Source organism: Anarhichas minor, unplaced genomic scaffold (assembly GCF_050575085.1).
Source record: "Anarhichas minor isolate MPS153535 unplaced genomic scaffold, ASM5057508v1 ptg000026l, whole genome shotgun sequence".
Taxonomy (NCBI): Eukaryota; Metazoa; Chordata; class Actinopteri; order Perciformes; family Anarhichadidae; genus Anarhichas; species Anarhichas minor.
Genome location: NW_027466472.1, coordinates 5,120,544 through 5,145,033, shown reverse-complemented (window position 1 = coordinate 5,145,033; position 24,490 = coordinate 5,120,544). Strand labels below are relative to the sequence as shown.

Sequence of the window (24,490 nt, the reverse complement as noted above, 5' to 3'; positions counted from 1 at the left end):
GTCCTCATATGCACGAGAGGCTTCTTCCTGGTTTTTGCTTATGTTACAAAGTATGCCGTAACATTTTATGTACACGTAACATCCCCATAGATCTCCAAACAATATCTCAAAATGTCAAAATAAATTTCTATATATATTAACTACTCTAGAATAAATACTGTAATCTTTGCCACATTCCAAAAAACCTTGCCTATATGCCTCTTTGTGTCGTTAACAAGCAATTTTTGCAGATATTATAATCATGACCAGCCAGGAGGTCAGTCATCCTTTCATAACATAGATTTGCTATCAGTCATTTTCTGCCAGGTTCATTGAGCCCATCAGCATCGCAGGTTCAGTTCACAGGCAACAAACATGAATGCAAACCGAGAGAAACGTAGTTCCACTTCTTTTGCAAAGCAATATTTCTCTTTTCTATAATCGAATGAAGCCGAACAGCAGTTCCTGAAAGAGACCACACGGGGGCGACTTGCTTCCCTCTCTCCCCCCTCCCAACAGAGTCCCGATCCCACTGGTGTTCCACAATCCTTTGCTTCACAGCCGATCACAAACAGTTGACAAGCTTGCAGTATTTTTCATCAAGCTCCTTTCGGTTTCATTCTGTGCTTTGTAGAACAGTAACGAGAGGCACACTAGAGCAGGAGAAACATGCACCTGTTGGATAATATACTCAGGATTTGCAGCCTATAATATCTACTGAATACTATTCTGTGTTACGCTAAATAAGGGACTGAGTACATTTGGTAGGTAGTTTAAGATTAATTCAAGCTAACAGGGAACTGGTTTGCTGAGGCCTCGTTCATGAAGCTCTTTTCAAGAAGTATGAGCATGGTCACTGCTTAACCTCACATTTCATTAAATAAGAAAGACATTTCCCTCCACGTTTTGAGTGAGTGCCTCTGACACAAGAGGTGAGATGATTGAGCTCATATGCTAATTTTGTTTGCTGCACTGCATAGCAATGAAATGAAAGCACTGACTGACTGGGGGGTGGGGGGGGGGGGGGGGGGGGGTTCATGCAACAGTGTCTACTTTCCTAAGCTACCTTTAACGCACAAGTCTAAGGTGCTTGTATTGATGTGTTCAGCTTGTGGTACAGCAATTGTCATGAATAAAATATGTGCTCAGTATGAATTTTGTGCTCAAATGAAATAGCTTGTGGGTGGAAGTCTGGGCATTAGAGAGGAGGATTGAGACCTGAGGGTCTGAGTCACTGGGAGGATTGCAGGAAGGTATGAATAAGTAGCATTACCGTCTCCCTCAACAACTACTATCAAGGTGCCCTGGAGCAAGGCACTTTTACTTGAAATATTCCTGAAGTGCTTTTCATACTGTCCTGCTCAAATCCCAACTGTGAATGTGTAAATATGTGTGCATGTGTATCACAAACTATTAAGAGCTGTTCCTGCACGCCTTGCCATCTGATTTCTAAATGTCTTAATGAGACCCCTGGATGGAGCTGAACCGAGATGTGGTACGGGTAAGACTAAGCTCTGCATAGACATAGTTAAATAGACCGCCGCTGAAAGAAAACACCTTGGTTGGGGGGGGGGGGAACAAAGTTTTGATTTGCGTTGAAGTTGAAGCTGCGTTTGGAGGCTGCAAAAAGCTGAGTTGGTTAAGCGTCTCTTGGCTGAGCTGGACTGGACCTGAGATGAACCCGATCTGTGCAGGGCAAGGCTGTCTGTTCCAGGCTGAAGTGGGCTGGAGCTGAGTGGGGCCCAAGGAGAGAACCATGGACTTGAACATTGAACGGTGGGTCCATGGTAGCAGTATGCTTAAGTAGGTAGGTGAGTAGGAAGGCTGAGTCCACCCGCCTGGTCTAAGAGCGGTAGTCCTTCTTACTGTACGGCCTGTTGCCCAAGATGTGGTCGACTTCAGACACCACATGAGATGTCATCTTAGGAAGGACCTGGGCAAAAAGAGAGAACGATAAATTGAACATGCCTGGCAGGAAGGAAGTGAAATATACAGTGAGGCAAAAAAAGGGGGAAAAGTATTTGGATCTCGACAACAGCTGTGTGTGTTCCTGCATGTTCCCACCTGTATGGCCCCGAGGTTCTCAGTGAGCTGCTCAGGGCTGGATGTTCCCAGAAGAACTGAGCTCACTCCCTCATTTCTAAGACACCACGCTGGAGGGAGAAAGAGAGGTTGATGTTCCCACAGAGCCCACTTGATGGCGCACTATTGATTATTACACAAATAAACCTGAGCTTTTAGTCGTTTCCTTTATTTGCTCTTCCTAGATCTATACAACAATTTATCTTATTTACCTACAAATCAAAGGTTTGTGTTTGTTTAAGTCCATTCATTACCATTTTGCAAACCTTAAATGTCAGCCGGCCTTTTTTCCCAAAGCACACCACAGATTTATTAAACATTTAATTACATTAAAAGCACAAATAGATATTGAAGTCTGTTTGTCGCTATAAGCTGCAGGGGGAATCAAACACAGACATTGTGTAAAGGATTTGGTGATGTCTCACATTTAAAACGTTCCTGTCTCAAAGCCCTGAGCAGTTGTGTTGTCAAAGCCCTGCTTCCGGTTGCTTCCACAGTATTTGCTGTAAAATATGAAGTCTTACCAACAGCCAGCTGAGGCAGAGTGCAGCCCAGCTTCTCTGCAATGTGGTTGAGCTCTTTCAGCTTGGCCTGTTGCTTCCTTCCATCCTCACTTACTATTTTCTCCTTCAACCATTGATAGGACTGGCGGGAGGGAGGAGAGGAAAGAGATTGCGTGAGCGAATGAGGAAGGGAAAGAGAAGTTATGTGAAAGATAGATTAGACGCAGACACATGAAGGAGAGAAAGATCAAATAGACTTTCTCTGTATAATGCGGTTAAGAAGATTGACAATAAATGACAAAACAATCAAAACAAGATGCAGAATCATATCCAGTGTAAGTTTACATAATATTCGGTCACTTGTTTTAAGAACATACGACTTAAAAGACTTAGAAGAAGGAGATTGTCACAGTGATCTTGTGCCTAATATATCAATATATCTTGAAATCCTGACCCCCATGTTATACAAAGCTGTCTAGTTTGGAACAATTTTCGGTAGCACTGATCATCTGTGAAGTCTGCATACATTAAAACTTGGACAACACATGGACAAACAAGCTAGAGCTTTAGCAGCTTCTGCAGAAAACATTCAATCATAATTTTCCATCGCCCTCCCTGACGTTGACACTAATTAAAGTAATAGTGAGAAAATTTAAAATCTGTTAAGGATGGAAGCTTTCTCTTCCATCCACACGGTGCTTCTACTTTTGGAACAGAGCAGATCAATTTTATGCGTTATAGAAAATAATCATGGTGAAGTTAAGTTTTGCATACCTTCATGGAAGCCCTGGAAGATTCAGGAATGCCATTTTCATATTTCCCTGTGATGATGCCGCACGCCAACGGTGACCACGTCATCGCTCCAACTCCTGTCACCATGGGGACCATAATGAGTTAAACAGGAGTTTTAGTAAGATGTGTTGAAGGAAGAAGTGTGAAAAAGAAATGTGTGAGAACAGTGCCAGGAAAGATAATTAAAACTCAGAAGGGATGAGCAACAGATAAGCACAGAGATTATTTATCGGTTTCATTAAATTAACTCATCTATGAGAAACTGAGTGGAAGAATGTTCTGACCACAGGACGTTTGTGCTAACTTCTCTTGGGCCATCGGTTGGCTAATTCGCCACAATAGTATACAACACAAAGAATACTTGCCTATCTTATGGTAAAGTTCAGGCAGTTGCACTTCTACTTTCTCCCTCTGGAAGAGATGATACTCTGCCTGCTCACACACTGGAGGGATGAGATTAAACTGTCTTGCCACTGAATAGGCCTCCTAGAGATTAAAAAAAAAAAAGGAGGGCAAACGGAAAAGGGGAAAGAATTAGTTTGTCATGACTCACTGCAGCATCATCCTTCTATGTGGCGTTTAATGTAATGCCGCACTAATACATTTGTTTTCTTTTTGGGGAGAATAAAAGCGATGAGGGTAGAAGACAGAGAGAGAGCAGACATTTGGTAGCCATAGATAGCGATGGGTTTTCTTGGTGGAAGAGATGAGAGGCTGTTCATCAGCTCGTGGGAGCGTGAGACAAATTCAAATGAAGGGCTCACAGTAAGTCACCCAATCAATATTCCATATCACAACTCTCCGAGGCATCATATTCAAATTTCCCTCTATAGCTTCTCATCTGGATTTCCATGTGTCCTTCAACACATGCCAGAGAAAACACACACACACACACACACACACACACACACACACACACACACACACACACACACACGCTGGGTTTGCTGCTTCTTTAAACGCTCCCCACTCTTTCATTTTTTCAGGCTCCTGCTGTGAAAAATGTCAGGATGAGAGAGCAGTAAACGAGGGGGGGAATCTATTTAGCAACGATAACATCGGTGCCATCACTCAACTTACAAATTATATGCCCCTCGAGCCTGCGTATGTGTGTGTACTTTACACCTGCCTTGTCGTACACCGAGATGTGTTTACCCCCCCCCCCCCCCCTTTCTTTATTGATGCTATAAATTACACGGCTTTCATCTGCGCTTTTGTTCTACAAAGATATCTGCTCCTTTTCACTGAGAACACAGAGACAGAGTGTCAACACATCACGCTGTGCTCAGAGGGGGAGGGAGAGGGTGAGAAAGAGGCCAGAGAGTGACATGAGAGAGGGGAGAATTGGTGTTAGGTCCTTGAATGTCAGTTTAGACGTGCTTATTTCATAACCCTCTGCTGTGGCTTCATACTCCCCTTGTATATATTCATTACTGCAGCGAGAGTTGAAACGGGAGGCGGATTGTTTCTGACGGAAAGCGCAAACAAAGATGGAGGAAACCACTCTGCCTCTGTGGGAACACCTCATAGAAACAAACTTAAACTCAAACACACAGTGCAATTTTCCTTCCATTTCTCCTTTCATCACCTTTTCAAATCCATGACTATGCATAAGCAATGTCATGGATAAGAATGGGTTCTCATGATGTTAGGGTACTGAACATAACTAGAGTAAATATGGCTTCTTGAGACTTCATTCTATGGATCATTGAATCAACAAATAAAAGGTTTGAATCCCAGTAAAGTGTCTATCTTCTGCTATTCTAGTCAGTGGGATATGAAATCTAATCTGCCAAAGCAACATGAAACTTTCCCCTGAAATTAAATCACAAAAAAAACATTTCATTCCTTAATTCTGACGAGCTGAGAAAAGTTTAAAACTGCAGTACAGCAACTAAATAACAGTTTATTTACATTGAAGTCATTTATTCTGCACCTTATGTGTGGTTTAAAAACGTTGCTTCACTAAAGGTTCAAAACCTACTTTTATTACTGATAGAAAAAGTTTGTTTTAATTTATTTTTTACTCCAAAAGACAAACAAAGACAAAGTCTTACCATGATCTCCATGGCCGTCCACCGAGACGTCCCCCAGTACATCGCCATTCCTTGGTTGATCACATAAGTCATGGCCCGAACAATCTCTGCAGAGATATACACATGCCCACATCGCATCAGTCAGTTGGATCAACAGTAAACAATGTATTTATTGAAACCACCCTGTGCAGTGCTAGTAACAGACAGCAACATTTATCCTGAATTCAATTCGGCACAAACGAATCATATCCGTCCCTGCCGGATCAAAGCGCATTCAAAATGAATTCAACAAAACGGTTGAGTCTTCTAGGCTCGCAGTAAAAACAGAATATTTCTCACCCTGTTTCCTTCTTCTCTTAATGCAGTTAACAGGATTCAATGTATTCAATGTATAAATTAAAGTCATTATTCACTCAGTAGAGTTCATTCTAAAATGCAATAGACTTATTGAAGCTTAATGAGTCTATCTAGAGCATTATAGGTCAAACTGCAGTCAATTTGTCAATCGTGCAACTGTGAAAAATGTCACTACGGGTCAAACACTTCATCTAAAAGAAACCTCAAGATATTCAAAATAAGAATCCAAATCCTTCAGATCATTTCTTTCTTCAGTGTTTATCATATCCATGAGGTGATAACACACCTGATGTGTAATCCACTTATAGAAAGCACAAAACACAGCTGGCACTGAAAGAGAAAGTGATTTAGAAAATGTGTTTTGTTTGTTTGCTTGCTTTATTTTCTACCAAAGATACGGATAAAGAACAATAGATTTCACTTTCCCGGAGGCAGGCAATATTTTCTGAATCAACAACAGCCATGCCTCAGGAGAGACAGAGAGATGGATGAAACCCAGAAAACGGTCAAACAGAGAGGATGAATGACACAGAAACAATGAGAAAGTAGGCATTTAGGAATGGGTTTAGCATCAGAAAAATCAAGACAACAAGAGAGACTCATCTGAGATAAATGTTGGCCTTGAAAGCACACAAACTTTAACAAACTGATGAAGTATTCAAAAAGTCCCCAGAGGCCACCCGCCTCCTCGAGTCTCTCTTACCTGCTGACGGATCATCACCCGTCCCTAACATCTCGGGGGACAAACTAACAAGCTCACATACTAAACCACTTCTGATCACACTCCATCTGCCGCATTTTTAATGACGCAATTAGCTCCAACACTGCAGACTGTGCGAGCAGCAGTCAGGGCCAATAGCAGTTAGGGTTATTCATCACCGCCCTGCGCTCACTCCAATTATACTGCAATCCTCAACTGTGGCAGGACTCTTGTATTTCACTCTGCATAACTGGCTCTTGGCAAAATCGACAGGATATGAGAGATACGAAGGTCGAAGAAAACAACGAAAAGAAAAGAAAAAGCTTAGAAACACAAAGAAAAGGTAGATCTGCAAAAAAGTATAATCAAGAAGACCGAGAAAGACTTCTAAGTTTCCATTCAGTTTTGTAAATGATAATTAACAAACACAGATGTCTTACTTAATACCATCCTGTCGAAGGAAATAACACAGTACTAAGCAAAGGAAACAATTCTGTCTCTTGTTACTCCTGCCTTCATCTCCACCCAGCTCCTGCAACACGCTGTGATTGTGCACACTGCGCTCACATTTAAATACTAGTTGCCTCAATTTCCGTCCAATATAAGAAGGGAGAGAAGAAGATGGAGAGTAAAACGAATTCAAGGAAGGAAGGAAGAGCGATAGATCTAATAGTTGAAGGAATTAAATAGGAAATGAACAGTGAGTGCAGATGGTGGAGAAAAGTAAGCTGTGTTTGCAGCACAGTAGGAATCTATGAAGAATAAAATCAAGGTCTTTGTCTGAATGCATCATATACTACACTGCTAGTCTAAATTATGAAAAACAACAGCTTCCACAATATCACAATTTAGACCTAAATATAGAAATCATATGCAAACTATCACATCAAAGTTAAAAACATAAAGTCTCATTAGTTTGTCATTTATGTGCATTGTCAGTATCATATCAGTCTTCAATAAGGGGAATGTATGATGTATGATCGATGTATGTATGATATTTCTACGCAGCTTAAATACATAATATTGTAAAAGCCCCACTGAAGGAGAGCTGGAATTCTGAGGGAAAAAAAGCAAAAGTAACTGACTAATTGACATACAACTTCCTTATTGATTAGCTGTGAGCACTAATTAACACGGCATTGAGAGAAACCCCACAGCTAAAGGGCTTTACCTGTAGAATGCATTAGTACACAATTCATTTCAGATGACTAACGAGGAACCCATGCACTAATATGCATGCCAATAAACAACTTCTTGATCATTAATTATACAGGACTGGCTGCCTAACTACACTGAAGAACACATGGACATCGAGGTCACTATAACCAGGAACACAAAACATCCCCTGAAATATGACTCACCCTCCATGGGAGTGTTGCTGTCAGGGCGGTTGGCAAAAACGACATCTACATACTCCAACTGCAGCCTTTGTAGAGAGCCTTTTAGACCTGAGAGGCACGGAGAGATGCAAAGGCGGAGATAGCGGAGGGTGAAGTGACGAGCAGTGTGCAGTGCAGAAGAACATTTATTTAAGGTTTGTTGTTAGTGAACTTTTTTAAAGTTGTTTGTTTGTTTATCTGGTGTGTGTGTGTGTGTGTGTGTGTGTGTGTGTGTGTGTGTGTTTGCATGTTTTACCTTCAATAATGTGTTTCCTGGACAGTCCTCTTTCCGTCTCTGCTCTGATGGGACAAACACAAAGCAAACAATGAGCTACAATGTACATATTAATTCAATACGTATCTTCTGGTTATTGGGTTCATTGTTGTCGGAGTACATTTCAACCCACAGACAAGGCTGTGAAAAGAGTTAGTTCTTATTTCTGTGCTCTTCTGACCTTCTTGTGAAGTGTAAGGTCAGCATGAATGGGTGTATGAACCATGTTATTCTTGTGTGATGATGTTTGTGGCATAGAAATAACTCAAATATTATCTGAACTTTCGGGTGCTTAATCAACTTCTAAATATCAGTCGTCTAGCTTTCCAAGCAGAGTGAAAGGCTTTTTTAAATCACTTTTTGACCCCGGCTAGGGGACATGACATGAGAAAGTGTGCATCGGGCTGTTTTATGTAAACGGGTCAGTGAGCTTTCAACTGTTCAGCATCATTATGCAACCAAACTCTGGGGAGGTGAAGGACTGAACCTTCCTCACAGACATGTAGGAATGCTCAGGAATAACTTCAACCTTATCTCCAGACCCAGTTGGACAGCTAAAGAGTGTGTGAGTGTGTGTGAGTGTGTGAGTGTGTGTGTGCTATACAACTTTTCTTTATCCTTCTATTTCTTTCTCCAGACTCAGCAGAGGACTTGGTTGTTCCATTGGTTACTGTACTGGTTACTGCACGGGGCAGGACGTTGCTCAGGTTGTTACAGAGAAAAAGTTCATTGTTGAGAGGCTGAACTATTATCTTTGCACAGTGGATTTGCGTAATTTATCGCTATATACATGACGGATTATCAACAGATTTGAGAACCGATTTGTTGTTGTAGTGAAACTCAGCTCCTCTGATGGACTTTGACGTTTTACTCACTGATATTCTTAACAATATTCGTGGATGTGCAAATTAGTGTGTCTGTGTGTGATGACTGCTTTGTACGACTGAATTGTCTTATGCGATGTTCTCTGGTCAGACCTTGATCTCTATGAGACTTCCTAACTAAATAAAACCTAACCAACCACTCACAATCTGCCTTCAGACATCAGACATCGGAAATCAGAGTTTCTTACTTACTTTCCTCCCCAGTAGAGTTTAGTTGTAATGACCATACTGGATCGCCTGAGAAAGAGCAGAGAAAAATACAGAAAGTCAGAAGAAACATGCAGCCGAATGAGTGATACATAATGCATTGTGCTCCATGGATGTGTTTATTACTGACAGTGCTCATCCTGCTCTCTCTGCTTAGCTGTTGAGTTCAAACCATAATCATCTGTTCTCACTGAGGCACATTTGTGTCCAGTCTGAAGCAGTTTAATGTGACCGAACGTCCCCCTTCCCTCAAAGGGACAAAGTTGGACTGATGTGTGTGAATATACATCACACTCGGACAGAAATGCCACGTCCATCGAGTCTTTACTGCACCAGCGTCAAATGTCAACAATGACACTTAGAGCAGGGGCATGCATTATGACTGTTGAGACGATTTTGGCCTTTACGGTGCAAATTGCACTGCATATTAAACATGTTTGTGCTTACAAACATGTACAAAGACTAAAAGTTTGTGGAAACAATCTTTGTGTGTGCTTTGTCCAGTCATAATAGATTGCAGCTAGTTGTCAGGTTTGATACTGTAAGTCTGTCTTTTCTGTTTCCTACGCAGTCGATCAATAATAGACTGAGCTGAAGACTGAGCATGTTTGGAAAAACTCCGTAAAGGGAATATTTGAGATTAGAGGAAACTAAAAATGCCTTCAGGCAGACTCTTATACAGTTTCATGCTGCTGTACTGTGATGGAATGTGTGTGTGTGTGTGTGTGTGTGTGTGTGTGTGTGTGTGTGTGTGTGTGTGTGTGTGTGTGTGTGTGTGTGTGTCTGTGTGTCTGTGGAAATACACAAATTACTGCCAATAAGGAATGTAGTCAGATTTGAAAAAATAAAATAAAAAATAAACTGACTTGGCAGAGATAGTAGTCCAGATCTCAGCATCACTTTGACATCAAACATGTCGGTCTCTCACACACACTTACAACACTAACACGTGCATTTGAACACACCAAATGAAAAAAAAACATCTCTCGCTCCCATCCCGTTTGTCTTTGTTTCATACACGCCCCGCGCACACTTCTCTTGCTGCCTCTTGCAACGTGCACACACATTTCATTTCTCTCTCACAACAAAAGGGATGAAGCCACCACACACATCTACGTCACCATTACCTCCAGCATTTCTTCTTGATAATGTTTCCTAGAATGACTTCGGCCCTGCAAGGAAATATAAATGAGGTGGTGTTATTGCAGTTTGAATTCATAAACATTCGCTCCACTAATATCAACTCTGCAATTTATTGTTATCGAACTAAACTCCCCCCCATGCGTTGAAAAGATGGCAAACCACTGTGTCCATAAATGATGGTGCATTAAAAAAAACATGTTTTAAACATTTTACATCACAAGTGCCATCTTATAGTGACAGAGGCTATGTTTGACAGAATTTGGGTTTTATTGTTGTTTTGTTGTTTATGTATTCGGGTAAGTTACGATACAGCTAAAAGGAAATCACTCCTTATTGGTGGATGTTTTAAAAATCAAACCCCACTGACACATGAATTTCATTTCTCCAATTCTAATATGTATGGTCACGGTGATTTTCCCAAATTTAAATTTGTTGAATGCTGAGCCAAAAATTAAAATCTTCTCACTTGCCCTGATAAAGCTAGGACAGGCTGGAAAGGTGTTTTGCAGGATTTTCCTCATATTTGCATCAGACTCAGACATCGGATGGTTTAAATAAATAATAAATAATAAATATCAGATTCTGCTAATTAGTTCACAGCGTAAGCCTTTCAGAGCTGCAAAGCATTCCTTTAATCCTAAAGATCAACAAGATCAAGGTTCTGCATGAATAATAATGTAATACTTTTTTCTTCATATTCAAAGAATATCCAAAGGCACAGGCTCAGGTTACTTCAAGGAGCCAGAAAAACATAATTAATCATTAAAAACAATGAATCCAACCTCACATTAACAGCAGTTGGTCCAAGTGAATTTACCCGGTCTCAAATATAGGGCATGTCTAGTGTGGAAACTTTTTCTGAAATTGCACGACACTCCAGACCAACTGGTTGTTCATCGGTTCACTAAATGAGTGAAACAAATTCGACTCCGCATGTATGAAACATTTTTAAAAAAACATCGTGGAGCCACACGTCGGCCCCTGAACTAAAAAACAAGTGAGAGGTTGGTTTGGTTCGACACCTACCTGCCGCCTGCGTAGACCTCAGCTGTGTCAAACAGGTTGACTCCACTCTCATAGGCAATAGTCATTAGCTGCTCTGCAACCTGGCAAGAGGTCAGGACACACACACACATGAAGAGAGGACACAGAAATGTCAGTGTGCTGAAACATTTTTTAAGACACCCTTCGAAACACAAATCCATGGAAGAGCTGTAGCATTTAGCTCATCAATATCTTAAATACAAACATTTGTGTTTCCACAGCTATAGTGTTCCAGGTTTGCCAAAAACGTTATCTAAGAAGTAAAACATGGCACACCATCAAAGCTTCATCATTTTGTTTGATGTCATTGCGGGCACATTTCAGCCTGAGGCCTTCCTGAGAGAATGAGTATTGTTTAGTCAATAGAACAGACACAACACACCACAGCAACTTACAGTAGGGGTGCAAACTCTCTAAGCTACAAGAGGTGAATAAAGGGACAAAAGGCAGAGACGCAGGCTAAACAACACTAATAATTCACAACAAGGACTACAACCAATGTGCCATCACACTTAATTGTTAGAATGTTTTAAATGCTGGGATAAAGAGCTGCTATATTTGTGAGGTTGAGCGAGCGCCCAGTTAGAGTCTGTCTCTTTAAAGCAAACACGTCTTCTGGGGTTTTACCAAAATCTTCTGCCGAACACAAATAATTTACGAACCAATACAATACATTGTACTTTTCATTATATAGCCGTTTTTTAGTCAGCCAGCTCACGAGAAATAGATTATTATGTGATTGTAGAATATGTGCAGAGTTTTATATTGAATCAGAACTGCCTGCTGAGCACTCAAATGGCTTCGGAACCTCTCTTTACAACGTCTATTGGTGTTAGAAATCAATCCAACGTTTGATCTCTAGCTCTCATTTTGTACTATTTCTGTCACTTTTCATGTGAACAACTGAGTGCATTTAAACGATTTCTCTCTCTATGATGGCAGACTTTGAGCGCAGACGCACAGAAAAGCTATGACACTTAAAACTATAGCGAATTGTAGTACTCGTTCTGTTGGAGCACAACCCTCCCTGGAGCCCTCAGTTGGAGGCTGGGCTGGCTTATGAAATGCTACATGAACAGCAGTGCAGCAGGCATGGCAGAGCCAAAGAGCGAGTTGTGCACAGAGGTTTAACAGGAGGGCTCTATATTGCAAAGGATGCGTTAGACAGTAAATGCTGCAGGGAGCGCAGTACTGTATGTACGATGCAGCTGCACACTCCAGTAGCCTGCTTGAACGCACATACTCAAACATGGCTTGTCTGTTAAGTACAGACTTAATTGAGCAAGTGGGATCTGTTAAAAAAAATGATGTACGGTGGTGTCAACTCATTCCTCTTTAGTTAATAAGTGCTTGTGCTTTACATAAGTGTGTTTGTGGCATATGTGCATATTTTTGCAGACATGGTGACCATAAATCATCAGACCGAAATCCAATTTCCCTGCGGTGAGTTTTATAACATGGGGACTTTAAGGGAATTTTCCATCATCTCCCTGTGGAGTTGTGTGTGTGTGTGTGTGTGTGTGTGTGTGTGTGTGTGTGTGTGTGTGTGTGTGTGTGTGTGTGCATGAGTTGAGTTCCTAAACGTGTGCTGACAGAAGGTTGTGTTTTCGCACGTGGCGCTTGTGTGTTTGTGTTTACATGTGTGCGTGGAATCTGTCTATCTGCCGTTGTGTATGTGCCTGCAAGTAAGAAGATGCGTGTGTGTGTGTGTGTGTGTGTGTTGCTGTTTCAATGGTGGCAGACAGCGGAGGTGTTGTTTCTAGAAGGATTAGATAATCTCTCTTCTGAGAATCTGTCTTGGCCTTCTATCTGCAACCAGTGCAGACTGGGCAGCAGTCCAAGCCTATGTGTGATGATGATAAACTAATAATACAATTTATTTTATTAGTGTCTTTAAAGACTTTGAAGGAACAACCAAAGTACTGTAATATAGCAAGACAATAAAACTGTGCAAAACGAATTTAGATGTAATAAAAAAAAAATGATGTGATAAAAGAAGTAAAAATAAAGACAATAAATCATAATTAAAGATTAAAGAAGATACCAAAGTAAACAATAAAGGGATGACAAGTCAATAAAAATACCAAAAAGTGAGTGTGCAGCTGCATCGTACATACAGTACTGCGATCCCATGTGGGGTCTGTGACAGAAAACTAATAATATTCTGAGTATAACCAGTACTATCTCCAGTATATCTCATCATTATCAGATGCAAATCCCCTGCTTTCAGGGACAGTTGAATGGGCAGTGAGTCAGGAAAGTAAAGGACCGAGAAGAATGAACAGACAGAGCGAGACAATGGAGAGGTCAAAGACAGAAGAGCTCAGTTAAGGAGAAAAAAAGACTTGGAAAATACAGGGACGACAGAAAATGAACAGCATGTTCTCTCTCTCTCTCTCTCTCTCTCTCTCTCTCTCTCTCTCTCTCTCTCTCTCTCTCTCTCTCTCTCTCTCTCTCTCTCTCTCTCTCTCTCTCTCTCTCTCTCTCTCTCTCTCTCTCTCTGCCGAGTGCACATACAGGAAACAATCTCTTTCACCACTGTTGGGGGCAGTGGAGGGTGATTTTCAATAAAAGTGAAGGAAGGTGCTGCTAAGAGATTTTTTTGCCGAGGTAAGAAAATAGATGGCGGATAAAGAAAACGTTGGAAGAAAATGGAAAAAGTGATCAAGTGCTGGATGGGCAAGGTAATGGAAATTGGAGAGAGTGTCGTGACAAACACAGTGGGTAATAAATGTTTTGCAGGTAAGGTGAGGAACATGCTGAGGACAGCTTTATGAAGACAGACGACGAGACACAGATGAGCAGAAAGTCACACACAGAGAGCCGAGACGAGGGTGATAGAGTCGGATGACTGGCCTTTGCAGATTGCTCAATCCCGATGAGTCTTGTAAGACGGAAGTTCAATCGCTGTCGTGGAGTGCTTAAAGCAACATCTAGGTCAGGACGTTTGTGTTGATTATGAAGCATTGCTGCTTACACAGATTTCTGACTTCTGGCCGTTTTGGACGAACTGAATGTTACTAATGGCCTTCAAGTGGTGCGGTATTCTTTGTAAAAGGACAGTCTGTCTGTAACGGACAAACTCATACACATGCAATTCTGCCCTCACCTTCAGAAAAACACTGAGTCACTGTTAAGTTGCAGAAATACATGGGTGGCTACGCTTCAGGCTTCTGTCTTTGTTTTATTCTGGGGCACAAAAGGTTTGGTTTCCATACATAGAACAGTGGTGAGTGAGAAAAAAAAACAAAAAACGTTTCATCTCTCACAACCCTAGAATCAAGGCCGTGGTAGCCTCCCACATACTACCCACACAGCCTTGAGATGATTCTATGGCTGCACTGCCTCCTCCCCTCCACACTCCCTACATCAGAGTTAAAATCGACAAGACACACTTTCTTCAATTCACTTTATGATTTATGGATCCACTTTTGGCCTTTTTGAATGAGTAATGTTAACTTGCAGCCCACCATCACTCTTGTGAGCGGTCTGTCTGGGAATGTGTTGCTGTCCAGACAAGTGAAACAAACTTAGTAGCCCTTTGATGAGGCACACTAGTATATATACACCTTTCAATGACCTTATTTTTAAGTGAGAAACCGTCCTCTTACTCTGCATGATACACATTAAGCTAGAACCTGCAGGTGATTAGCTTAGTCAGGGCCCTGGTATTGTGCATGCTGGCTCACCAGAATGACTGTGACACACTAATTAGAATGGGACCATAATTAATTTGATCAATGACACCTGTGTTTACCCTGCTAAGACGTGTCAAAATGGCCGCTGTGAAAAGTGTCTATTGGGCTCAGCTGTTTCCTGGGATCTACTGTGGTTTTCTGGCAACCTCACAGTGACGTCAAGATTTGGGTATTTTTCAACCTTGACCCTATTTTACCATGTTTTTGTGTCTAACTTATTACTAGGGACAACAATTTCTGAAATTGGTCCACTATTATGCGAGAGCGCCTGCAGAAGGAAGCCGCTGAATGAACTGCAATGTAATCATATCGGGGTAATTAGGCGCTGACATTTTCGCCTACTAAAAGATCTTGTTTTCGCCATTGACAGGCTCTGATTGTTATTGTTATTGCCAGCGGTGGAAACACGAGTGTCGGCCGGGCAGAGTTTGGTGTTTGAGTACAGACATCGTAGCGTAACATTATCTAAAATATCCATCCATCCATCCATTTTCCTCCGCTTATCCGGGGTCGGGTCGCGGTGGCAAAACGCCTCGGGATCCCCCAGAATGAGCTGGAACATGTTGCCGGTGAGAGGGAAGTCTGGGTCAGCCTGCTTGGCCTGTTGCCACCGCGCGATTATCTAAAATATTCACGTGATTTCAACAATGTGGATGAGGTCTTTGAATTCGATACTGTGTGTGTACAGATATGACGAGTTAATGAATGAGCTCAAGAGGTGACGGTTTGAGTATTTTGGAAGCTCGCTGTTTCTCCCAGTTTCCAGTCATTTCGGTTCAGATGCACTGACACAGATTTTATGTGGTAACTGTGTTTTTGTGCCAGAGTTGTGGCACTGAACTCTGCTGAGGACAATTTAGTTTATTTAGGGGGCTTTTGATACCAGTGACATTGAACAGGGGGCATTCAGGACAGCGGTGGATGTTTTAACCCAACAGCATTTTGTTGGAGAATGGTACTGTAGCTGTTGTGTGGTCACTCCACCAAATCTTCAGTCGGTGCCAACAACTTGAATCATCACACCTGAAGTCTTTGTGACGGTTGTCCACCTCTGTCATTACGTCATGTGAGGGGAGCTAAGCTATAGGCTAATTGAGCCTTTAGGTATTAGAGCTCGTCAGCCAGCTGATGGTCCGATCAAAGTTAACTGTGACAACAGCTGTGTAAACATTCATTGAAAGAGGAGCGTGAGACGGACAACTGAAAAAACGTGAATGAAACACTGAAGGAATCATTTGCTTATTAATGGTTCAGTCAAAGTAAATTTCATAGCTTGCATTCAGATTACAAAAGAGGCGCAAAACTGGTTGGCTTTCAACTAACTCCAATGTAAATAAATCTACGTCATTATTGGACAGTCAGAGCAACAAACTTTTCCTGAGCCTAATGAAGTAGTTTTGTTGCCTTAACATAACCAAGTAAACCTAAAAACGAAGTAAACCTACGTTGGAAGTTTATTTTGAAAAGACAGTATGCCTGTAACGAGCTGATGCTGACTAGAGCGTCATAGCTTGATGCTTGGGGCCACTGACCAAGCGTCAGTATTTGACGAGTTGGAAGTGGCTCAGGACATTTTTCCTCGGGACCGTCTGTCTGTTGATGATGTATCACTGTGTTCACATCAAGAAAACATCAAACTCACCCCACAATGACCTGAGCCAACATGATACAGGGATAAGGTTCTTACAAAGTAAATTTGTATTTAAGAGACAACAGAGGTAGTTTGTCCGATGTTAAGAATGTTCTTGTTTAAACTTTGTGTTCCATTCCAATGGTTTATTACAATATCAAACATTGTCCGCAATGTTTTCTGCACAAGACACCTGGTAACATGACATCAGGTGTACATGTTTATATACACAATACATCCCACCCTCTTTATTACATTACTGCATATACAGTACAACGGAATGTATCAATCAATAAGCAAGAGGCCATTAAGATGAAATAGGCATGCAAAGGAAAGGAAAGGAATCATACCTCGTCTGTTATCTGTCCCCCAAACGTCACCCATGTACCTGCATGGAAGAAAAGGACATTTCAACGTTAGAAAACATTTATGTGTGTGTGTGTGTGTGTGTGTGTTTAACACCCTAGCATAAACACCACTACAGTAATCCCTGGACTGTGTCCCTGCTGTCAAGTTCCCAAAAGAAAAATCTGATCAAGGATCACCTTGAGTTTCTGTTTTCACTGGCATATTTGGAAGACCTTGTGTGTGTGTGTGTGTGTGTACATCTGACAACATGCTCCTAATTACGCTGCAAACAATGCTGATAAGCCGGACACAAAGCTCAGCCACCTCAACCAGAAGAGACCCTAAATCCTCTGCACACTCTTTCTCTGAATTATGTATGAGGCTTTGTTGTGGCAGGAAACGTTTCAGATTATGTCAAAACTGTTTACAGACATGTCTGCAAACCTTTAAATGCTGCATGGCTTATTATGTGTGTCCTGGGCTGCCTGATAAGATATCAGATAGTCAGTGTTTCAGTGTATTATAAATTTGGCAGGGGAGACAAGGACATTGTTCGCCACATGAAAATGGAATATATCAGACTTTATTTGTACGGTATGATATCGCCTGACAGCGACTGGAATTTTTAGGCCAATATGTGAGAGTTCTGATAACGATATACCAGCCAATGAGCTGACATTATATATATATATATACACATAACATATGTAATAGCTGATACTTCAGCTTTACTCTGTGCTTACACTTAAACTGCTAACTAAACGTCTGTGAATATCTAATATTTCGGCCGCCAATTCAACTTGAACTGTGTCAGCATTTCAAATGCTTCAACTGCTACTTTTCTGCAGCGAGCATACATACACTTTGCAACATTTGAAAAGATGCTATTTGGACATTAAGCCTCAACTGCACCTCCACTACAGTCACTACCAATTGCCCTGATTATCAGTACGTGCGTGATGTCGCATGCATGCAAAGTTTGCCTGTGTAGGTTTCCTTCTATGAGGACATGAATGTATCCTCATAGAAGATTTGTTTCAGAGCGAGCGGCTCAGCATGGGAAGAGCTCCCCGCAGAGCTCTACTGTCAAGGCCACCGCTCTTATATGTTCAACTGAATATTCTGTTTGATGGACATTAAGGCCATGTAACTGACAAACGGCTCTTTTTCTTTCTTACTGGAAGTTGCTAATGGAAAGTGCCGGAAGTGGCACTTGACGTTGCTATGCAAAAATCGAACAACCTGGCAGTGCTTTTTCTTGAAGCCGAAGGACGTTCAAGCAAAACATTCAAACTCAAACGAACTCCTGACAAAGAAACTGATGAGGTTGTAGCATTTATATAAATGGTACAATCAGGAGGTTATTGTTTGACTTGATTTCAAATCGCTTCACTGCCCCCAATGTTTCCCTCTCAGCAACGTTTTTCTACTTTAATATTTTTTCCCATTATAGAGATATTTCTGCCGGGTATCCACACACGTCGATCGCACTTCGATCGGGAGGTCGAAAGAAACAAGGCAAAGCTGACATGAGCCCATCCGGTCATGGCAGAAGAGAAGGAGAAAAGAAGGGAAGAGAAAATGAGGAGAACATGGAGTGAGAAAATGATGATAGAGATTTAGATTTGGTAAGAGGTGTCGTTTGTTTTTTTGTTTTTTTCCAGCTTTGCTGTGAATCCTTTTAACCCGATTCTTCACTCTTGAATCCAGTCTGCGTGCCTGGCAGCGTGATAGATGGCACACATTTAATGAAACATGTCTCTCTCGTGTCTCAGTTTGACTGACCTCCCAACTCTCTTTTGCAGCATTTTTCAGCTTGTCTGCCTACAGATAGAAAGCATGAGTCATATTCTTTTGTTGGACTAATTTTCGAGCTCTAAATCTGGTTGTGGACTTTGCTTTGTAGCCTGCGGGATCTTCTAACAGACACATTTTTGAACGATTCAAGGAGCTAAAATCAATTATTAATGAATAATGAATGATTGTTTTTGTCAGTCTTGCCTCTATTTGATAGCCAAAAGTACAAAACTAAAGACTTGTGATGGGATCACAGCAGCATGACGTCAAGTAGTGTCTCCAGGCAGACTGGTCTCATCCAGCATTCAAAGCTATAGATATGAAAAATAATGTGCTGTAATTCACAGGTGTTATCCATATAGTCATGAATGAGGCAGTATAAAGAACGCAATAGCCCACACAGTGTAGGCAGGAGGGGCGGTGGAACCCTTACCCCCAAACCCTTTTCCTAAACCTAACGGAGTCGTTTTCTGTGGATACAGAAGTTTATTCTAAAAAGACATGTTTGTATGTAACAAGCTGAAATTGACACGTGTTGCTGACTTTTGTAGGAAAATGTGCGAAAAATGTAGGAGTAACTTTTCGTAAGATATCATTCGAATCGTTGTATGAAGATACGTCGCTCCAGGATCACATTTTGCACACACACACACACACACACACACACACTCACAAGGTGAAAACAATACCAGCATCGCTGTCGGAGCTGGTAATCAGACCGGAAACATGGGGCGAAAGGACACAAGCTGAAATCGAACCAAGGAGATTTTGGTTATGCTGTTGCCGATGTGTTCTAAACACTACAACAATAGGATGCCCCATTATCATTACATTGAAGTATCTAGAATATGTTCTGTTATGCAGAAACCCATTTAAATCTCATTACAAAAGTCCCATAACGTTTTTTAACAGACCACTTTCTTTTCTTGAAATGATCAGAGCAAACTGATGTTGCCAGTGTGAGTTAAAGCTTGAAGACCCTGCATGGCACCTTGTATTTTTGTAGAGAATATAGACACAAACACAAAGGAAAAAACTCTCTCTCACACACACACACACACACACACACACACACGCCATCCTTTGCACCTATTTTCTGTTCAGTTGCATGCCCCCGTCTCCTGTACAGTTTCTTCAAGTTCTATTGACTATTCTACTTCAATCGCCTCCGTCTATACTGTTACATCTATCTGTTTCTGTCTTGTCTACGCTTTCAGCAGCGGCCTACCTGGGGTTCACAAAACAATAACAACCCTTTACAATGTAACACAGCACGAAAATATGTTTTTCTTTTCTCCACCCGGTTGACATAAAAGTGGAAAGAAGGTTTTTGAAAACGGCATCACAAAGTTCAGCCTCACAAAAGATCAAAGTATCAACAGAGATAATAAGCTTTAGTATTGGTTGAAAGGCTTTTGCATTTAGTTGCACGATATTTTAGGGTTGTTCAAATTGTTGTTTTCACATGCTGCACAATTCTACTGATCAATATCACAATCATCACAGCTGGACTGATAAAATACAATGTACTTTGTGATTTCAGCAAAAGTCTGATGCAACGTCGATGTTTGGAGACAAGTTTCTATTTCAGCTGCAAACGAGGAGGAATCAAGGTAAAATTCACTTCGACTTTTACTTTACCGAGTAATACAATAAATTGATAATACATACAATACAAGTCAAAGTAGAAAACAAAGAGGAAAGCAAGTGTAGAAGTAGAGGGAAAGAAGCCGTATAGTACATGTTGGTCCACTCCGATTCACCCCTGCAAAAATAAACACAGTGAAAACATGCTGAGGTCCCTCCTCTTGCTTTCTTTTCAAAACCGCAGAATGTTTCGGTGGAGAACCGTTTTAATAATTCATCAGTCGATAGCACCGCAGCAGCGGAGCAAGCATGCAGGAGCAAATATGGACCTGGACAGTGTGTGGCATGTGTGAGGGAAAAAATAACTGCTTATGGTTCAGATACTGCTGACCGCAAAGCTTCTGCATCGACTTTTTTCATTTTGTCAGCCAATTAAACGGGGTTGCACATGCAAACGCTCTGTTTTTCCAATTGTCACAACCAATTAGCGTCATTGGAACCTGTGTGTGTGTGTGTGTGTGTGTGTGTGTGTGTGTGTGTGTGTGTGTGTGTGTGTGTGTGTGACAGCAAAGTGAAGCCACTGCATATCTCCCTGTATTCAGTCTTTTAAATTGAACTGATTTTAAATTGTACTCTTCTGGAATGGGAAATTAACTTTTCTTTATTGTTAATGGAGTGCAAATAGCTGATATTGAATTGACCAAGTATTGGTTTCTCAATGTGAACTGCTGCAGGAAAAAGAGGGCGCAGCACAGTGTTATAAAGTACTGTTATTAATATCAAGGTTGCTGTATATAGCAAATACAGCAAAAACAATTCTTTGATTTTCTCATACATGATAATAAAATATCCTCTGCAAATGTCAAAAGTGTTTTGCTTGCTGTATGGCAAACTGTCTCTCTCTGTGTGTGTGTGTGTGTGTGTGTGTGTGTGTGTGTGTGTGTGTGTGCGTGTGTGTGCCCTCTTGATCTTGCCTGAGCACAGAGCTAACCTCTATCCAACCTCTTTTAACCAAATAACAAGCTGCTCGTAGCAGCTGGGCCCTTGGAGAACAATGTGCACAAAGGCAGAGAAAGCAGAAAAACAAAAACATGAAGAAGCAAATTGCGAGTCGCGAGTGCGAGTGAAAATAAACAGCAACACCAAGAAGGAAAGTAAGAAAGGAAAGAAGGCATTTATTTCTATTGGTTCAATTTCTGTTCTGCTTAAATGTCTCAATGTTTATTTTTCCTCTTCCCGCGCTGACATTAAAGGGGGGAGTAGATGAAGAGTTTAGATACAGATGGAGGGATGAGATAGACTGAGTGTAAGAGGTGGAGACTCTCAGGACAGATACAAAACCTGCCAAGGCAGGAGTCGCATATCTCCTCTCCTTTCTTTCTGTTCACATCTCATCACCCCTCCCTTCGTCCTGCGCTCTGTCCCTAATGACAGTTTGTGTGGAATACTAATTCATCTGCCTGTTCAGATGCTCTCCTACATTAGCTCACAGCAAATTAACCAAACCCCCCCCCAAAAAATCGGCATCAGTAAGAAAACCTCCCTAAAGTCCCCCAGAATATTGAATTATTACTGGTATTAATTCCTCAGCTACACACATTTGATGTGTGTATATTATATACATACATAGTTATACATACGAGTTAAATATGGCAAGATGTTTATTTCTCCCATTTAAAACGGTGAAGAATAAATTCAGCCAACTAGAAAATGATCTACACTGAACATTATAATATACTGAAAATAAAGAAAGATCTTACACTCAAACTATTTCAATTTTAAATCAACAGCAAGATGTTTATAGCAGAGGAAAGTAATAACTCTGCATGTGATTATCTCTTCACTAGAGTCTTATAAATGGGTAGTCAGCTGCTGGCTGATTCTACTGACAAATTATTTTCTTTCATATTGTGCAGCTCATTAAACATATTTAAGTGGGAATGGTTCATTTCATACACAGCACTGAAACTTTGTCAACTTTTTTCTTAATGAATTGAAAATGACACCAGGAAAAAACAACAACATTATATTAAGATTAAATTCGCATTAATTCGTACATAATTAAAGGTCAGAGTTTCACCATCACTGCCTTGCTTAAGAGCACGCTTAAAGTCTGCATCCAAAATACTGCAGCCATCTATCACTGTCCTCGTAGAAACAAAGTGAAGTAGATGTGAGCCAGTCACTCCGTGTGAAGGTCACTCTGCTCCTTTACTGTTGCATAACGTTTGGGTTTTTCATCTAAAACGCATTCTGGTTTCCAGCTTAGTTTCAATGTTTTAAAAGCAGCCTTTGGTCTCAAGTCACGTTGCAGCTGTAATACAGCGAGCAAAGCACTCTAAATTACATTTTTAGGAATCGCCAAAAACAACCACTTATTGTATTCATATTAGTTTGTTTCTGCACTGTACTTCTGCTCTGGTATATGCTCTGGTTTATGCTCTTAGATGCTTGTTTAAAAAAGGAGATGCACTTATGACTTCTGGTGACTAGCAGTTCTCTTGAATACCGATGTTGAATACACTTATTATAAGTCGCTTTGGATAAAAGCGTCTGCTAAATGACTGTAATGTAATGTTGTGAAAAAGGAGTCTTAGAACAATTACACTATGATGTAAATGAAGCCAGTGCAGGTGAGACGATGTTTCTCTCGGGGCATCGTCATGCTGTTGCAGATTGGCTTTTGTGTGAATCCTGCGACAGTCACGTCTCCTCCTGGCTGTGGTTCACACAACCAGCGACAAATGGAGACAAATGACTGAATCCCGATTTAACATGACTGAATGTGTGTTTTGTTCATTTTTCAGTGTGTGGGTTCTGCTGAATTCATCTGTAAATAATGACAGTACGATTGTGAGAATATCTGCACACATGCCACACACACACACACACACACACACACACACACACACACACACACACACACACACACACACACACACACACACACACACAGGACATCCTCTCTTGACACTGTTCCTTCAAGTTAAACAGTGAAAGAGCATTTAGCATCCTGCTCTTTGCCCTCCCTCTTCCTCCTCTCCCCCTGCCAGCATCATGTCCGCCCTGGGCGCAGCATGTGGCAGGCAGCTGGCATTATGCTGACCTTTTCTGTACCGTGAAGGCTCAGCCATCGAGTCAGACCTCTCAGTCTACCGTGAACCACCTGGGGCAGCGGCGCTCAGATCCAGCCCTGAGACAGAGACATTACACTCTGAAAAACAAAAGCTCTCCATGGCACCAAAAAACTTCTCTCTATGTAATCTACCACCGACACCTCTTGGCTCAACTTGACAAATCTATTCAGCCAGCTCAGACACTTTTCATATTGAAAGGTCCCTGGTGACCCTGCACAGACAGATCAGCATCAACTCGACGATACAGTGCTGGGTAAAGCAATGCAAAACACAATTAGAACCATACAAAAAAGCACAATGTTGGCGTTTTTCAAGTTAAACATTAAAGATCAATTATACATAATTAGGATGAATGTAAATACCCTGCTTTGAATTATAAGTTGTGCCTGCTATAGATATTCTACAAAATGCGTCTATCTACCAGTTAAAAATTCTTAAAATTACATCTACTCCTAAAAAGCACAGATGAACTGTCCCGCTGCAGCAGATAACTGTGCATACGAGTTTGACACTAGCTGTTTTCACAAACATCGTGCTGCACAGTGAAGGTCAACCCTTGTGCCCGTGCCCCCCGTGACCTCCACCAGGTGGTCACGTTTTTACCTAAACCTAACCCTTTAAGTTGGGAGTGTTGACAAATAATCAAGCACAGGCTAAAGCAGGACTAGAGAGCATGTCAAAACTAAAGCCAAAGCAAAATAACATGATCATCTTGTTTGACAGGAAATCACTTCCCCCGTCTCGTCTGCCACTGCTGACTAAAAACTCAGAGCCTTAAAATGCGACTGAATCGTCTGCTTGTGGACGCTGTATGAAACATCCTGGTGAAGGTCGACCTCTCTAAGCTGGCTAAAGCTCATGTCCAGTGAGAACTGGAAGTTGTGATCCGATTTACAGGAAGTTGGCTGATCTG

General features: G+C 41.3%; 1 protein-coding gene across 3 annotated transcripts in view; it reads right to left on the bottom strand.

The window, feature by feature from the left end:
• Window positions 1–1,822: 1,822 nt before the first annotated feature.
• The window catches only part of kcnab1a (potassium voltage-gated channel subfamily A regulatory beta subunit 1a), a 75,670-nt gene continuing 53,002 nt past the window's right edge, over window positions 1,823–24,490 (bottom strand). For 2 of the 3 annotated variants that reach the window (XM_076100394.1, XM_076100395.1), the window contains exons 3-14: window positions 17,059–17,096; window positions 11,363–11,442; window positions 10,321–10,365; window positions 9,179–9,223; window positions 8,085–8,128; window positions 7,811–7,897; window positions 5,414–5,499; window positions 3,722–3,842; window positions 3,339–3,433; window positions 2,586–2,706; window positions 2,044–2,132; window positions 1,823–1,912 (exon numbers count right to left, since the gene is read on the bottom strand). In XM_076100394.1, coding sequence (XP_075956509.1) covers window positions 1,823–1,912; window positions 2,044–2,132; window positions 2,586–2,706; window positions 3,339–3,433; window positions 3,722–3,842; window positions 5,414–5,499; window positions 7,811–7,897; window positions 8,085–8,128; window positions 9,179–9,223; window positions 10,321–10,365; window positions 11,363–11,442; window positions 17,059–17,096 — 941 coding nt within the window. The remainder of the gene's footprint in view (window positions 1,913–2,043; window positions 2,133–2,585; window positions 2,707–3,338; window positions 3,434–3,721; window positions 3,843–5,413; window positions 5,500–7,810; window positions 7,898–8,084; window positions 8,129–9,178; window positions 9,224–10,320; window positions 10,366–11,362; window positions 11,443–17,058; window positions 17,097–24,490) is intronic. The other variant, XM_076100396.1, reaches the window with a different exon arrangement.